Source organism: Dunckerocampus dactyliophorus, chromosome 3 (assembly GCF_027744805.1).
Source record: "Dunckerocampus dactyliophorus isolate RoL2022-P2 chromosome 3, RoL_Ddac_1.1, whole genome shotgun sequence".
Lineage (NCBI taxonomy): Eukaryota > Metazoa > Chordata > Actinopteri > Syngnathiformes > Syngnathidae > Dunckerocampus > Dunckerocampus dactyliophorus.
In genome coordinates this window covers 27,840,683-27,858,413 of record NC_072821.1, presented here as the reverse complement: position 1 = coordinate 27,858,413, position 17,731 = coordinate 27,840,683, and the positions used below count along the sequence as shown (strand labels likewise).

The 17,731-nt window shown below is 37.5% G+C and overlaps 1 protein-coding gene across 6 annotated transcripts in view; it reads left to right on the top strand.

Annotated features, from left to right (window-relative positions):
* The first annotated feature begins 329 nt into the window (after nt 1-329).
* Nucleotides 330-17,731, top strand: part of spg21 (SPG21 abhydrolase domain containing, maspardin) — a 41,243-nt gene continuing 23,841 nt past the window's right edge. Inside the window, exons 1-3 of one of the 6 annotated variants that reach the window (XM_054770627.1) lie at nt 387-450; nt 5,429-5,482; nt 15,547-15,609. In XM_054770627.1, coding sequence (XP_054626602.1) covers nt 15,547-15,609 — 63 coding nt within the window. In that variant the 5' untranslated portion in view covers nt 387-450; nt 5,429-5,482. Of the gene's footprint in view, nt 451-3,286; nt 3,302-5,428; nt 5,483-5,746; nt 5,827-15,546; nt 15,610-17,731 lie in introns of those variants that run through there. The other 5 variants (XM_054770629.1, XM_054770628.1, XM_054770626.1 and 2 more) reach the window with 5 other exon arrangements.

The window sequence follows — 17,731 nt, the reverse complement described above, 5'->3', positions numbered from 1 at the left end:
TTTCAATCCTACTTCCAGGTGAAATGTTCGTCCACAGCCTGTGAACTGGCGATTTGTGCAGTTAATAGCTGCACATGCAGGCATCTTAAGGCAAAATTTGTGTCCAATCCGAATTAATAAAAGAAGTTCACCACGAATGCAAAAGCTTTTCCGAGAAGTGTTTCTTTCGAGTAGCAATATGGCGGCCGTATGGCACAAGTCATCGCCAATGAGCTATCCAGATATATAATACAGATCAGTGCTGCAGAACCCGGATTTAGACACAGCCTCAGTAAATGGTACAGTAGATGGCAGTATGCACCAAAGACGTTGGATGCCACCCGTCATTAGACGACGACGAAGAAGAAGAATCTCCCCTCTCCTCATTGCGAATACGGAACTTAGCAAATCGATCATGTGACAAGGGAGCGAGAAAGTCTGTAAAAACAGAGACGACAAAGCATACCAACGGTAAATATTCATATTCAATATGCTATATGTCACAGTTTGTCTTGCGTTCTACTGTACTGCTAAATACACAAGTCGTAGCATCAAATAGCTCACATTGGGCATGTTTATTTTCAGCCACCAATACTGTATGCTAGCAAATAAGGCGGCCTAGAAGATATTTTGTCGGTTTTCTGTGTGGTTTACTACTAAGCAAAAAATAGTGGCTGCGAAGCAGCAATAGTATTGCTTATTCTATCTTTATTTTAAACATATCAGAAATATTTTTATTTTCGTGTGAACCATTTATACAAATAACCTTTCTGAGCTTTCGTAATTTTTTGTACAATTTATTTATCGTTCTCTAGCATCGTCATTTCTAAAAAAAAATAAAATAAAAATAACTAACGTTTGGTGCGGAACCAGTGTTTTGTAAATTACTTGCCAAACTTAATATGTATTACTACTTTAATTTGAAAGCAATTAGGTTATATGGCTTTTAACACAATGTTGTAGTTATCTTCCAAAATGGTGAGATGTGTAATATCATGCCAGTAATCAGATAAAGCATCAAAAGACCTTTAATTTGGTACCTTGCTCACTTCCCTAACTTCAGTATTTAGGAGGTTTAAGTATTAGTATTAAGTCCAAGCAGAAACTGTAGTAAACATTTGATTAGTTACTTGGACACAATCCTTTCTTGTCTGGCAGCACCTTGCCTTCCTGGAACATGCATGGGTGTCCAAAGTGTGGCGGAGGGGCCATCATTGGAATGTGGCTCATTACATAAATAACATGAAAAAAACCCAGCAAAAGTGGATAAATAGAGCATAAAGCCATAATGTAACTAGAAAAAGCTAAAATGTTGATACTAATCACTAGGAGTATAACGATTGATTCACTACATCCATGCATTGATTTATATTCCTACGATTCAGCTAATTCGATCTGGGTTCTCAAGTTTCCATTCAGGGCAACATATATATCGATCTAACATCGTTTAAAAGGTAATCAATCAATTGAATCAACACTAGGAATTGTAGCATTGGATTTTAACACGGCAGGTTTTATATGGATGTGCTTTTTTTTTTAAACACTTCACGATAAAGACGTTAAATTTTACAGTCTGCCTGTCAGTGACATCATTGTCTTCCGGTATGTGGTGGTCATGGGAGTTGTAGTGGACCTGTGAAATACAGTTGATTTGCTTTTTCTTCTTCTGGTCAGGTCAGTTGATTCACTTCATTCAGTATTTATATTTAACTCATCTGTCCTTATTTGAAACTCATTTTAAGTGACATTTATGGGGACAGTATGCAAAGTAAGGACGTTTTGTATGCCTGTAGTCGGTAGTTTACGGTAGTTTACGAAGGTCATCATCCAGCGCGGTCTGTCCGTGTCAAAACGTATGCTTACGTACGCGGAAGCAATAAATGGCGCACACTTGCTTGTACCGGGAGGAAGGAGGAGAGAGGAAAGGCTGGGAAGCCGTAATTTTTGTTGACCGTTTATTCCCTTTAGGGCTGGGCGATATGACCTCAAACACGATAAATTGGGCAGCTTTACCATGATAACAGTAAATGCACGGTAAATCCCCGACCACTACTGTATATATCTTTGCCATCTGATAATAATTGAAATGATGAAATGCAAATTAACTGCTTTTCGTTGAATTTATTGACCAACTGGCACACATTGCTTTTAATTAAATATAATGCACATAATGGTACACACCTATTCCGCCTATAAAGCCTTCTGAAAAAAACTCCAAAAAGCGCCAAAAACGCTCTATTTACATAATGTTTTTTGGGTGGTTACGACAGTTTTCATACTCTCTTTGCATTTTGTGTTCTTTTGCTCAACATCATCTTTGGAACCCCAAAAAAATCTACCTGGGACGGCGGTCCCCAAATATAAATGTATCATACATACCCTGGCATACGACATCCTGTACTAATATATGTGTGCCATGTTGGCTTTAGAAACCGGATAGGTATCATCAAAATTATCATCTACACAATGAAAAGATAATTTCACATGTTCTTGTAGCCATGTGACCATCTATTCGTGACATCAGCTAAAGCATGGAATCCTTAACTGGTACCAACAGCAAAGTAATCATGGTTTCCTATAGAGACGCTTTTACAATGTTTTTATTTTCTTGTTCTTAATTTGTGAATAATTTTTGCATAATTGGCCATGGTGTACATGTTTATTGTTTTTTTTAAAGGCTTTAAAAAAAGGCTTTTATTTCAGGAGCAAAATGCGAATGAAAAGGTTGAAAAACGCAATCGCACGTGTGCTCCCTTTTTATGTTTTTCTACTCACACCGTCTATTTCTAGGCGCATATGCGAGTGAAATGCTGGCACTGTACAGCCGCATCTTCATTTGAACCATCAGCCGTTCCCTCATCGTCTGTTTCCCTTCTTGTTCAGGCTGGATGGGTGGAGTCACGTGACTACACACGCTGTACCTCATCTGAAAGGGGAATGAACATAGCATACCAGCACACACATTCAAAACACTTTACTTTCTTGTTTAGTAAAACACCGAAGTTACTGAGTTGGGCAAAATGATGTTGGTTATCGTGGTAAATTTCAGTAATGTTTAATTTTTGGTTTACCGCACAGGCCTAATTCAATTTGACACACATTTACACTCGAATTTCTTATATATTCTTCTTTTGCATTACCACTTTTCCTTAGACTGCTGCACGCCACCTGCCATTACTTCACATGCAAAAAGTATCTGTTTGGTTTCATCATTATCAAATGTTATTATCGTAAACCCACCACACCACGGTATCCTGCTCAATGTCTCTTAGGGCGAGTCATCATGACGGAGGACCCATCCCGATCCTCTTAGCGGCAAAAGGTACAAGGAGGCCATATTACTTGCTAGTTGCGGCACCGTTCTTTCAAATGGCTGCTCCGATCAGGAGGATTATCAGCACAAAAAAAAACCCTGCTTCCATTGGCCCATATAGGTGAGAAAGTTTTGACACTTAATGAAAGATACCATACCACATTTATTTACTGAGAAATAATGTACTTCACCTTAGGGTGCCAAGTGCAGGTTGGATTGCACTATTTAAAGTAAATAATTAATCATGGCAAGCTATACCTACCTCTGTTCATCCTGATTTTGTATTGCATGTTTAACTCATTTTTTGTACTCATTGATAATGTATTTTTAAGTATGTCAGCATTATTAATCATTTATACCTGATTCCCTTACAAAAAACAACGGGAATCTTGGAAACTTCACCTGTCCATTATACAGGTATTTATTTCACACTGGTTGAATTTTTGGCTAAAAACTTACTGAATCGATTTAAATTTACTGAATCGTTTAGGATCATATAGTTCTAAATCAACCACTATTGTACTTGAATCACATGAATGGTGATACGAATCAAATCGTTATTAAAACGAATCGTTACACCCCTGCTAATCACTAATAAAACACAAGGATTTGTCTTTAAATATACAGTATATACAGTATAATGTTAAATATCAAAGCATAGCTGGGCAGTTCTGACGTAAATAGACAAAGACAAGTAGACAAGACAAAAACAGTGAGCTGGCATTGTTCAACTACAAGCTTAATGGTGACACCCCTATTGAAAAGCCAGCCTTTCCAGAATGTTTGACAGGCAGTACAAATTGCCTTTGAGGAAATACAAGTGACAAATGCAAATTCTGGAACTTTACAGAGTAAAAAATGACATATTAGAGGAAATATTGCATTAATATTATGTATTTATTATTATTGTTGCTATTATTATTATTATTATTACATATTCTAACAAGGGTTTATTTGGTCTCAAAAATGTTGACAATAATATAGTTAAGCGTCAATTTGTGGGACAATAAATGTTTCAAAACCATCTGCATTGTTTTGTGACTTGGTTAAATAAAATGTTTGTTAGTCCAGTCATATTTTTTCATTGTACTTTTCTTAAAATTGATGTTAAAATATCGTGCATCATCTCTAAATTATAAGTCATGCTGTTTTGTGGTTGAATACGGCCTATTAGTACGTAGTCAAAACATGTACACATTTAAGTAAATGTTTTGTGTTTTATGCTTAAATTAAGGATTAAGAATAAAAATGGCTAAATGAACTAACTATAAGGCTTTCAAAAGACCCATTCAAAGATGTTGACGTAGTATTCTACTAGGGGTGTAACGATTAGTTTTAATAACTGTTTGATTCGTGTCACGATTTGTGGGTTCCGATACGATTCAAGGACGAAACAAGTCGGTAACTTTAAATCGATTCAGTAACTTTTTAGCCAAAAATTCAACCAGTGTGATTGAAATAAATACCTCGATACTGGACAGTACAGGTGAAGTTTCCTAGCTTCCTGTTGTTTTTTTTGTTGTAAAGGAATCAGGTATAAATGATTAATAATGCTAACATACTTAAGAGTAAATTATCAGTGAGTACAAAAAATTTGTGAAAAATGCAATACAAAATCTGGATAAACAGAGGGTGGTAGAGCTCGCCATGACTATTTACTTTATAAATAGTGCAATCCAAACTTGCACTTTGCACCCAAAGGTGAGAGACATTATGCAAAATCCTCAGCAAATGAATGTGGTATGGTATCTTTTTAGGTGTTGAAACATTCTCACCTGTATGGGCCGATGGAAGCAGGGGCTTTTTCTTTTGTGCTGATAATCCTCCTGATCAGAGCAGCCATTTTAAAGAACAGTGCATAACTAGCAAGAATGCACAAATGACAGAAGTTTTGCAGCGCACATATGTTGTTTTGACCTGGACACACTGCGCTGGATGATGATGTCACTAAGCGTCACTGCTACTGGACCGTAAACAACCGTCAATAGGTGTACAAAACATCCTCACTTTGCATATAGTCCCCAAAATGTCACTTAAAAGGAGTTTCAAATAAAGATAGATGAGTTAAATATGAATACTGAATGAAGTGAATTAACTGACCAAAAGAAGACGATGCAAATCAACTGTATTTCACAGGTTCACTACAACTCCCATGACCACCACATACCCGGAAGAGGACGCAGACTGAAGGTCTTTATTGTCTTCATCATTATAAGTGCTAACACACACACACACCATTCATATCAAGCCTGCTGTGCTTAAATCCAATGCTTTATTTCCTAGTATCGATACAATCTTTCAAACGATTATCTTTTAATGTTAGATCAACAAATGCCGTCCGGAATGGAAAACTAGCTAAACACAGATTGATGTAGTTGAATCATAGGAATATAAATCGATGCATCGATGTTGTGAATGAATCTTTACACCACTATATTCTACACTGGTCACTAGGTTTCAGTAATGTTACTGGAATTTCTGTGAGACACACAAGCAACTGACCTAATCACCGGAAAAGCAGACATCTATTGCAGGTTTGTATTATCTGACAACAGGCACAATAATAATAAAAAAATCCCTCAAAATAAGAGCTACTGACATGTAGGGATGTAAATCTCTTTGTGATGGATGATTCGATACGCATTGAGATACACGATATGTCTATATATGATTCAAAAGCGATATACTGTATTTTGAAAACATAACGATTTGATAGTGTATAAACGATACAATTCGATTTGATATGATTCAACGGTTACATTTGTTGGTGTAGACAATAATCTTCCGTTATAAAATAAAGACATGGTTTCCCCTAGGACTTTTTGAAGGTGTGGTGGTGGGCTGCATGGGAGGCGGACTACTGCCACTGTGTCGTGCCGTTGCTGCGTCGCTGTGGAATGATTTTTTTTCTTTTATATCTAAATGTACTGTCTGTAATAATGTCAACATTTGGGTCATTTCCACAGGCTTGAACAACAAATGCAATAACTTTAAATTCCTTTCTCTCTGCCTTTTGTTACACTCCTTATCTGTCAAGTGCCAACAGGGCAGACAGGTGATTCCGGTGCATGTTTTTCAAAATAAAGTGTAGTGAAATGTTTTTATGATATTTGATAGATTTTTTTGTTTGTTTGGTTTAATTATATTTTAACATACAGCAGGTTACAATGGAATACAGCTCATGTATTCCATTGTATTTTTTTGTATTTGTGAATCATTTCCACATGTCCAAAAGGAGTAGGAAGAAGCAAAGCTTATTTATTGAACAGTTTTTGTCCCAATATTGACCCCTGAGGTACTCCGCACGTGATATTTAAACTCGCAGATGTGTATTCTCCTAGCTTTACAAATTGCTTCCTGTTTGCTAGGTAGATTTTAATCCAATTCAAAACTAATCGTCTGATTCCGTACCTTTCTAATTTTGTTGTTAAAATATTGTGGTTAATTGTATTGAAGGCTTTTGTAAGATCCATGTAATTTCCTCTGTGATTTCAATCAGTGCCATAGAAGTTGAAATGTTAGCTCTGTAGCCGTATTGACTACTGCTAGTAATTCATTGTTCTTAATAAATTTGTCCAACCTGTTATTAAATAGCTTCTCGATAATTTTAGAAAATTAGGGTAATAAGGAGACTGGTCGGTAATTTGTAAATTGATGTTTATCTCCATTTTTGAACCACTTCAGCTATTTTCACTTTGTTAGGACATTTTCCATTTTATTTAAAATTAATTGTGGTCATCATGTAAGTAATACTCTATGCATGTATCTGTGTAGCACAGGGGTGCTCACACTTTTTCAGCCTGTGGACCTTCTACGTCCTGCTATAAACATAGAGATTATATTTATTTATTTAGTTATTGTATTTATAAATATGAGTATTTATTTACATTGTACATGTATATCAGCGGTTCACACAATCAAAACGATCTATCTCTTACAATAAAACATACAGCAGATATAAAATCTAACCGGTGAACTTTGCAACAGCTATAGTAAATACTAACACTAATACTAATAGTATTTCTCATTCACAATTTCAAAGTTTACAGGTCATCAAAATAATTGATATCGTTCAGTAATTCACAATTCAAACCAATATCGCAATAAAGATAATTACACATAATTCATCAATAGTTTTTTGTATATAAAATGAGTAATATGTCAGTGAAAATAGCTGTGTGTAACGTTCATCATGTATTACGTCCAGTTAGCATTTGCTATACATCCTTACAGATACTTCTTCTTCTTCTCCTTTTGGCTTTTCCCTTCAGGGGTCGCCACAGCGAATCATTTGCCTCCATCTAACCCTGTCTTCTGCATCCTCTTCTCTCACACCATCTACCTTCATGTCCTCTTTCACTACATCCATAAACCTCCTCTTTGGTCTTCCTCTAGGCCTCCTGCCCGGCAGTTCCAAACTCAGAATCCTTCTACCTATATATTCCCTATCTCTCCTCTGGACATGTCCAAACCATCTCAGTCTGGCCTCTCTGACTTTATCTTCAAAACCTCTAACATGTGCTGTCCCTCTGATGTACTCATTCCGAATCTTATCCTTCCTGGTCACTCCCAGAGAGAACCTCAGCATCTTCATCTCTGCTACCTCCAGCTCTGTCTCCTGTCTTTTCCTCATTGACACTTTGTCTCTAGACCAAACAACATCGCTGGTCTCACCACAGTTTTGTACACCTTTTCTATTACACATCACACCTGACACTTTTCTCCACCCGTACCATCCTGCCTGTACACGCTTCTTCACCTCTTTTCCACACTCTCCATTGCTCTGGACTGTTGACCCTAAGTACTTAAAATCCTCCACCTTCTTGATCTCTTCTCCCTGTAACCTCACTCTTCCACTTGGGTCCCTCTCATTCACACACATGTACTCTGTCTTACTGCAGCTAACCTTCATTCCTCTCCTTTCCAGGGCAAACCTCCACCTCTCTAGCTTCTCCTCCACCTGTTCCCTGCTCTCACTGCAGATCATAATGTCATCTGCAAACATCATAGTCCTTGGAGATTCCTGTCTAACCTCGTCTGTCAGTCTGTCCATCACCATAGCGAACAAGAAGGGGCTCAGAGCTGATCCCTGATGGAGTCCCACCTCCACCTTGAACTCCTCTGTCACACCTACAGCACACTTCATCACTGTCTTACAGTCCTCATACATGTCCTGCACCGCTCTAACATACTTCTCCGCCACTCCAGACTTCCTCATACAATACCACAGTTCCTCTCTGGGCACCCTGTCATGAGCTTTCTCCAGAACTACAAAACCACAATGCAGCTCCGTCTGGCCTTCTCTGTACTTCTCTATCAACATCCTCAAAGCAAATACTGCTTCTGTAGTATACAGATACTGTATACGCAAAATTAAAAGGATATGCAAAAGACAATGCAGCTGTAGTCAAGGCAACATGTTAAAAAGCTTTCAGCATTGTGTACATTTTACAATTCATCGTGAAATAGTAGTTTAACAAACTAACTTGGAGAAAACACATTTCTATACTAGTCGAGTCCATGACGCGAAGCCATGAAACGGTACTTTTTTTTTTTCTACATAAGTAGCCCCTACAAGTGAACAGATAACTTCTGTAATTGATATAGGCATCTTAATGCTGAGTTAGTTTCTAACTTGGCTTGGCTTCTAGTTAATCGGAATAATAAAGAGGAAAGTTGCATTATCGATGTGTGCCTGCCGACATCTGTTCTCCACTTTTTTTTTATGCCGCTCGCGCGGGACAGGAGCGAATCAGGAGGAGGCTTAATGTCAGCTGACTGATGTCACATGACATCTATGAACCGATAGTAATGATGCAGGTGACAAGCGACCAACACTACCTGTGTGATCGCCATAATGGACACCCCTGATATAGCATATACACTATGTCCATCCATAGACTGTATTACTTAACATTGTAACACCTAATTTCCAAGGTGTGGCGAAATTCACTGAGCCATGGCGCCCTGGCACGATCCATTATATGTAGTGGAAACCCTGAAAGAAGACTATCCTATGAAAGTGGGATTGATACTGTACTTTCAAATGCATAAAAGAGCACATGCTGTAAGCAGGGGTCCACAGCCACGGGGCCATGGGAAACGTTCAGGTGCAATGATAAAAATAAAAATAAATTTAAAAAAAGAAAATAATTAGTAAATTACTACATCAAATTTTATGAAATGGATATATCAATTTTTGAAATATGGACTCTGATTTTTATTTTTTTTTTAAATTTGTTCGACGGTCCTTGAACGCACCATATAACTTTCTCCCACGCTGCACAGATAGATAACTACAGTAGACGCCCCTACAACGTAAATAATCCGTTCCAAGAACCTTTATGTTATAGGGATTTTATGTTATACGAAGCATAAAATACATGTAAATAGCCTAATCCGTTCCAAGATCTTCCCAAACTCTCACCTTTGGGCCTTCAAAATATTTAAAGTCCAACAAATATGGTGGGAAATATAACAAAACAGAATAAACATAGTAGAGTAACATTCCAATATAAAATAAGGTAAATAAGGTATAATGGTCGATGGGGAACGGCCGTATAGTCTAACAACATCACTTAATTTCATACCACCGTCATGCTTCTGGATCATTTCCTGCTTTGTTTCGATCAACAACTTTTCCCTTTTTTTCTTCTCACTTACACTTGGTTTAGGGCCCATGACTCTGGTGGATTAGTCAGCCAATGAGATGAGAGCGTAGGCGGTGCTCCGATAATCAGCCAATGAGAGCATGAAGCGTCAGCATTTCTGCATAACTTCCTGTTTCGTTTCGATCGACAACTTTTCCCTTTTTTCTTACCACTTACACTTGGTTTAGGGCCCATGACTACGGTAATTTTAACACAAATAAAAGTAAACAAATTAAGAAGAGATTTCAATGCGTGCAAACTAGTTTAAGGGCGACTAAGACGAGGAAGGGAGCGCTCACAAACATGGACGCACTGGATAAGTCAGCCAATGAGATAAGAGCGTAGACGGTGCCCCGATCATCAGCCAGTAAGATGAGAGCGTAGACGGTGCCCCGATAATCAGCCAATGAGAGCAAGAAGCGTCAGAATTTGTGGATAACTTCCTGCTTCCTTTCGATCGACAACTTTTCCCTATTTTCTTATCCCTTACACTTCGTTTAGGGCCCATGATTGCGGTAATTTTAACACAAAGAAAAGTAATTAAATTAAGAAGAGATTTCAATGCGTGCAAACTAGTTTAAGGGCGACTATGATGCCCCGATAATCAGCTAATGAGAGCGTGAAGCCAGAAGGCATCACCAAGTATACTCTGTTACTCTCTCTGTCGCTTTACTTGACGCTTTACGTTATGTGGAATTCACGAAAAATTTACATAAATTCTTTACGTTCAGTGGAATTTACGTAAAAGGAGGTTTACGTTATGCAAGGTACTACTGTATATTGTATTTTTGCCATTTTTCTTTCACCTTATATTTAGTTCCAAATGCTGATTCTATGTGGGAATGCATAAAGGTAAGATTTGATTATGTTATTGAGAACTAATGTGCATATATGTTCGGTGCCCGACTCTGAAAAGGCTTGTACTGGTGAATGGTGGGTCTGTATTCCTTTAGTGCGTTTAATTTGATGTTCTTCCTGTCTTAGTTTTACACTATACATAATAAATAAGATAAAATAGATCGCTATAATGTACGTATATTTTGCCATTTGTTGAAAATCTTTCCTGGTGACTAGCTAGCGTGCTGCTTATGCTAGCGCTGCCAATGCTATTTACTATAGATCTATTCTCATATTCAGGAATGCTAAGCTACTCCGTTAGTGTTTAAGAGACGGACTGACGTTGCTATTTTAGCGATACCCGGTGCATGACGATTAATCTAAGGATTTATGACTGCTATCGATCCAGGAGGCTGCTACCGATGCAGCCTAATCTCTCGCTTGTCAAACTGGATATCCAGTCGCATCGGTTTATCGTTCACCACCCTACTGCCATAGCCCACGGCAAGCTGAAATTGAACCCCGACATCACTTCCTGACTGCCACCTGCGCTGTTCTCCTATAGGGAATACATTTTATACATTTTTTAAATGGCTAAAGTGTCCTTCCCAGGTTAAACGGACTGGAGACATGTGTGAGTTGGAGTTGCATACAGTACACTAAGTCCCCAACCAACGAACACAATTGGTTCCAGATGACCGTTCTTAAGTTGAATTGTTCTTATGTCGAAAAAAAATTTAATATTACCAATTACAGTCAAACTTGTCTATAGCGGCCACTAGAGGGAGTCTGCAAAAGTGGCCACTATAGACAGGTGGCCTCTATAAACAGGTTGGTGTCCAGTTTGAATGTTGACCAGTAGAGAAAAAAAAAGGGAAAAAAAAAAATAATAATAATAATGTTGACCAGTAGAGAGCACTGCGGATAAAAGTTGTACAGCACTACTAGGCTTGTTATTATCATGGTTCATGGTTTTAATTCATCCTGAACATGCATGAGTCAAACAGTAGCACATCACATAGTACAATTCACAATTTTGCATGTCCAAAAAGGAGTAGGAAGAAGCAAAGCTTATTTAATCCTACCCTTCATCAGTTTCACATCAGCGGCAATACATTTATTCACCTCTTGTTCTTCCAAGTGTACTTTGTAGGTCTACATGACAATGTAGTGCAATCATAGCCAAGGTTTTTACTTACTAAAAGGAAGCTAGAGGCTTAATAATAACTGATAGAATATATCCACGGCCCACAGAACAAAGCTGTGCTAGTAATGTCTTACACTTGTTTTTAATATTTTACTTTTTATACGGCAGAGTGTCATTAGTTCATCAGGAAGTGACGGGAAGTGATGGTGGGCGTCCCGAGCAGGAGAGCTAGGCTCAGTTCTAGCTGTGAGTTTCGAGAGAGTTGGGAAGTGTGTTTATGTTGGCGTGGATGTAAAGTCCTGCAGTGTTCTCCGCTGTTAATAAAGCCATTAAAGTGCATCGGCGACGTGAGTCTCTCCTTCCCCACAACAAGTGGCATTACAGTATTGACCAGTGCACACCAGGAAATAAACGGTGCCACTTGTTACAGGCATTGGCTGGACAGCTATGTAGTGGGGCTTGTTTAACCTTTGCTTTGTGGGCAAGCAGGAAGGAGAGACGAGGCTGAGAGATGTGTGTGTGTTCTGAGCTGCTGTCTGGTGGCCGCGTTCAATAAATAAAGTTGGCAGAAGCAACAGGAGAAGTTTCCTTCTTTGCTTCGGAGCTGAATAACACTGGCAAGTTAACAGACTAGTAGCGAACGGAAAAGAAGACGGCTTTGTTTGTGTCGAATACAGAAGATGAGGACTTTGATGGATTTGTGGATGAGGATTGATGAAAAAAAAAAACGTGAGTACATTCTAAAATACTTCAATTAAGTACAACCGAACTCAGTTTTGCTCCCGCTGCCGCATGCATTATTTGTCAAAAAACAGTTAGGAGGTGTGGCAACACAACAAACCTCGTTAAACACCTCAGGTTGAACCACAGCACTGAATATGGCATTTGAGGGGTGAACAGAAGAGGAGAGCAGTCAAAGCACAGTGCCAAGTGCTGCTACAGCAAGACAGACATTCTGGCGTCCTTCGCTGCTGCCATCTGGCACGATCCAGGTACACAGCAGGGTTTCCGCTACATGTAATTGATCGTAGCACACCGCCACGCCAAAATAAAAGCCGCTACACCTTAAAAATTTGGATTTTTTTAAGACTTGAAAACAATGTTAAGTAATATATTGTGTGAATTGATATACACTCCTGATCAAAATCTTAAGACCAGTTGAAAAATTGCTAGAATTAGCATTTTGCACATTTGGACCTTAATGAGGTTTTAAGTAGAGCTGCAATATGCAAAAGCGAGAAGGGGGAGTGAGACAAAAAACATTTGGAACTTGTAATTTAAACAACAACAAAAAAAACCTGAAAGGTTGTTTATCACCTCATCAAAAGTTTAAGACCACAGGCTATAAAAGCCTAAATCTGATCCAAATGTTCGTTTTCTGTCAGTTCACAATGCTCACTTGACCAAGGACTTTTTCAGGGAGAATAACATCACTCTTGGACCATCCTGCATGTTCCCCTCATTTAAATCCCATAGAGAACATTTGGGGATGGATGCCAGGGGAAGTTTATAAAAATGGCCATCAGTTTCAGACAATTGATGCCCTTCGTGAAGCCATCTTCACCACTTGGAGCAATGTTCCCACTAGCCTCCTGGAAACGCTCGCATCAAGCATGCCAAAACCAATTTTTTAAGTGATTAACAAGAACGGTGGAGCTACTCATTACTGAGTCCTGAGAACATTTTTGTTCTGGTTTGGAGAGTTTTTTGTTATTTTTTGAGCGATGGTCTTAAACTTTTGATCAGCTGATAAACAGCCTATTTCAGTTTAATTGTTGTTTTCAATAAATTACTTTTTCAAAGTGCTTTTTGTCTCACTCCCCCTTCTCGCTTTTGCATATTGTAGCTTTACTTAAAACCTCATTAAGATCCAAATGTGCAAAATGCAGATTCTAGCAATTTGGCGGGGTCCGGGACTTAGAGCAGCCCAAAAATAGTGTGTGAAATAGGGCTAAAATGGCGAGTTGACAACATCACCCTGGAAGCCCAGGCACCTGGCTATGGAGCTCACACTTTGCCAAACAGCGCAGCGAACGAAAAGGACACATACGTGAATGTATTCATTAAGTCATTGTTGATATAGTCCACTGCTGATGGGGATGTCATACAACTTAATGTACAAAAATCTGAACTATACCTTTATATCCTGTACAGCACAATTATCATCATAGTTGATTGCAAAAATGCAAAATTCTATCAGATAGCATTAACATTAACAGTACTGTATCCAGAGCTGATCAATCATTAATTCACTGTATTCACATTCATTTCTATGGTAATGGTAATGGTTAAATTTATTTGAACATACAAGTTACATTGAAATACATCACATATTACAATTCACAGTTCCACATGTCCAAAAGGAGTAGGAAGAAGCAAGGCTTATTTAATCCTACCGTTTTACATCAATTGCAATACATTTGTTCACATCCTGTATTCCATATGCACTCTCTTCTATTTGAATACATTGAAAATTAATGAGATAATGTGATAAATAGTAGAAAAAATAATAATGTTTCAAACTTAGTCAGATTTCTTGTCACGGTAACTACTTGATATGACAATCCTCATAAATAGTATGAAACAGACATAAGAAAAACATACTTTGATAATAGGTGAGTAATGACAATGAACTCAAAAAGGAAGAGTAAGTAATAAGTGTGGTAGTGATTAGCATTGACAAATTGACAGATAGCATTAACATTAACGGTACTGTATGCAGAGCTGAAATTGACAAATAGCATTGACAAATGAAATAGAACAGAATATAGCTGGATAATGGGCAAAAGAATAAAGAGTAATAAGTGACAAGAAGGAAGAGTTAGTAGTGAATGTAGTAGTGTTTAGACATAGCCTTGTATGTACACACTGTTTCAAGACTCTTCTTCCTTGAACTTTGCAAGCATCAAATGCTTGTATTGTTTCTTGAAATTGCTCAGCTTAGTGCATTGTTTGAGTGGCTTGCTCAATCCATTCCATAATTTGATTCCACATACTGAGATGCTGAAGGTTTTTACTGTTTTTCTCGCATATAAATGTTTTAAGTTACATTTTTCGCTGAGGTCATATTTCTCCTATCGTCGAGAAGAATTGTATGACATTTTTAGGGAGAAGATTACTGTTTGCTTTATACATAATTTTAGTTTGAAAATCAACTCGATCATAAAATTTTAATAATTGTGATTTTAGAGAGGATTTGTATGGCCTCTAAACGTGGCATTATCTTTAGCAAGTGAAGTGTACTTTTATAGTTATTTCCCCATATCGCCACATAGCAAGTTGGATATGGTAATACCAGGGAGCAATAGAGAGTATGGAGTGCTTTTTGATCAAGGATGAATTTTGCTTTATTCAATATTGATGTTGTATATTTTTGATGTAAGATTTCCAGCTCATCTTTTCATCTAATAACCTCCAGAAATTTGTTTTCATTCACCCTTTCGATGTCCACTCCCATCAATTTGTATTTGCGTATAAGTATCCTTTCTACTATTACCAAATAGCATTATCTTAGTTTTACTTAGGTTCAGGGATAGTCTGTTTTTATGAAACCATCTTTTTTAGTATAAATGAGTTAGTTTTTAAGTTTTCTATTTTGCTCTTCTGAATGTGGTTTACAGATGGAGATGATCAGAGATTCACCAGACTATAACTGGTTTCGAAGCACAGTGCCCCTGAAAAGAGTAAGTACATATTTCCATTTAAAAGGGGTTGGGGTTGCAGACACAACATGTGAGCCAGAGAGAGAAAGAATGAGAAAGAAGAGATATATAGAGATATTTCTCGCCACCTTTTGTTGTATATATTTAATATGAGATTTCCAACTAATTTTTTCATCTATTACAACCCCAAGGAATTTATATTCTTCCACTTTTTCAATATCCACTCCATTAATTTGTATTTGGTCGTACGTGTCCTTTCTGCTATTACCGAATAGCATTATTTTAGTTTTACTTAAATTCAGGGATAATCTGTTCCTGTCAAACCATGATTTTAATATGACCATTTCATCCTTGACCTTTTTACTGAGTTCTTGTGTGCTTTCACCAGAACAGAAAGCGGTGGTATCATCCGCGAATAAGACCAATTTTAAGTCGTTTGTTACTTTACAAATGTCGTTAATGTACAAATTAAACAGCTTTGGTCCTAGTATGGACCCCTGGGGTACTCCACACGTGGTGTATAAACTCCCAGATGTATATTCTCCTAGCTTTACAAATTGTTTCCTCTTTGCTAGTTAGCTTTTTGCTAGGTAGCTTTTAACCCAATTCAAAACTAATCCTCTAATTCCGCACCTTTCTAATTTTGAAATTAAGATAGTGTGATTAATTGTATCGAAGGCTTTTGTCAGATCCATGAATACTGCTGCTGCGCATCCTCTATTGTCTATAGCAGTAGTGATTTCCTCCGTGATTTCGATCCGTGCCATAGAAGTTGAAATGTTGGCTCTGTAACCATATTGACTGCTAGCAAATAATTCATTCTTATTAATAAATTTGTCCAACCTATTATTAAATAGCTTCTCCACAATTTTAGAGAATTGTGGTAACAAGGAAACTGGCCGATAATTTGTAAATTGGTGTTTGTCTCCTTTTTTGAAAATTGGAACCACCTTGGCTGTTCTCATTTTGCCTGAAAATATTCCAGTCTGAAATGATAAGTTACTAATATATGTTAACGGGTCTGCGATCTCATTGATGACCCTTTTAACTGTTTCAATTTCGATTCCATGACAATCAGTTGGTGTTTTTGCCTTAAAATGTTTAACAATGTCAGTGATCTCCTTTTTGGTTACAGCAGTGAGAAACATAGAATTAAGATTCCTATCAATGATATCATTCCCTTCATCAATTGTGTCTTGTTTTGGAATTTCTTCTTCCAGTTTTTGTCCAATATTTACAAAATAATCATTAAACATTTCAACTACCTCCTTCATGTCATTCCTGTAAGTGTTTCACCTGTCTTTTCTGATAATGTTCATTGTAAATTGTGAACACTGGAAGATGATCCTTGATGTCACTAATTAGCAGGCCACTGATGGTGTTGTTATCAAAGTCAGTGGTGAATATATTATCGATAAGGGTGGCACAGTGGTCTGTTATTCTGCTTGGTCTAATGATTTTAGGATATAAACTCAAACTATACATTGTATCTGTGAAGTCGTCTATTTCCTTGCACTTGTGTGAGTTCAAAAGGTCAATATTGAAGTCTCCACATATGAAAATAGTTTTTTGACCTATGTCTGTAAACGTTGTTTTAATCCAATCCTCAAACATTCCTCAAACATTGGAGTTCTATACACACAACTTATTAACACATTTTTGCTTTTTTATTTACAGATTTCAATTGTTATACATTCTAAAATGTTATCAGTGACAAATGACATATTCTTTAATATAAATAAAATCGAGGGTTTATGTAGAACTGATCCCAGAGGAAAATCTTACTGCTCAAAGCTTGCTGTTCTACAGCTCTGGAGACAAATTTGAGATTCTCAACTCAGCCTTATTTTAGTTTCGAGTTTTTCTAAAATGTGTCTCGTATGTTTTCGCAAAAATTTGCCAGGAGAAATATGTGAGACGTCCCATAGGAAAATTTTACTGCGAAAAACTTGCTCTTCCACAGCTCGGGAGATTCTCATCTCAGCCTCATTTTAGTTTCTATTTTGTCTAAAAATGTTTCTCCTAAAATTTACTAGGAGAAATTGTTGAGACAGAATAATTAGAGGAAGTCATACTTGAGACATATGGGCTATACCGTGCTAATCTCAATTCACTGTTTTTAATGGCTCCATTCTTTCCCCTT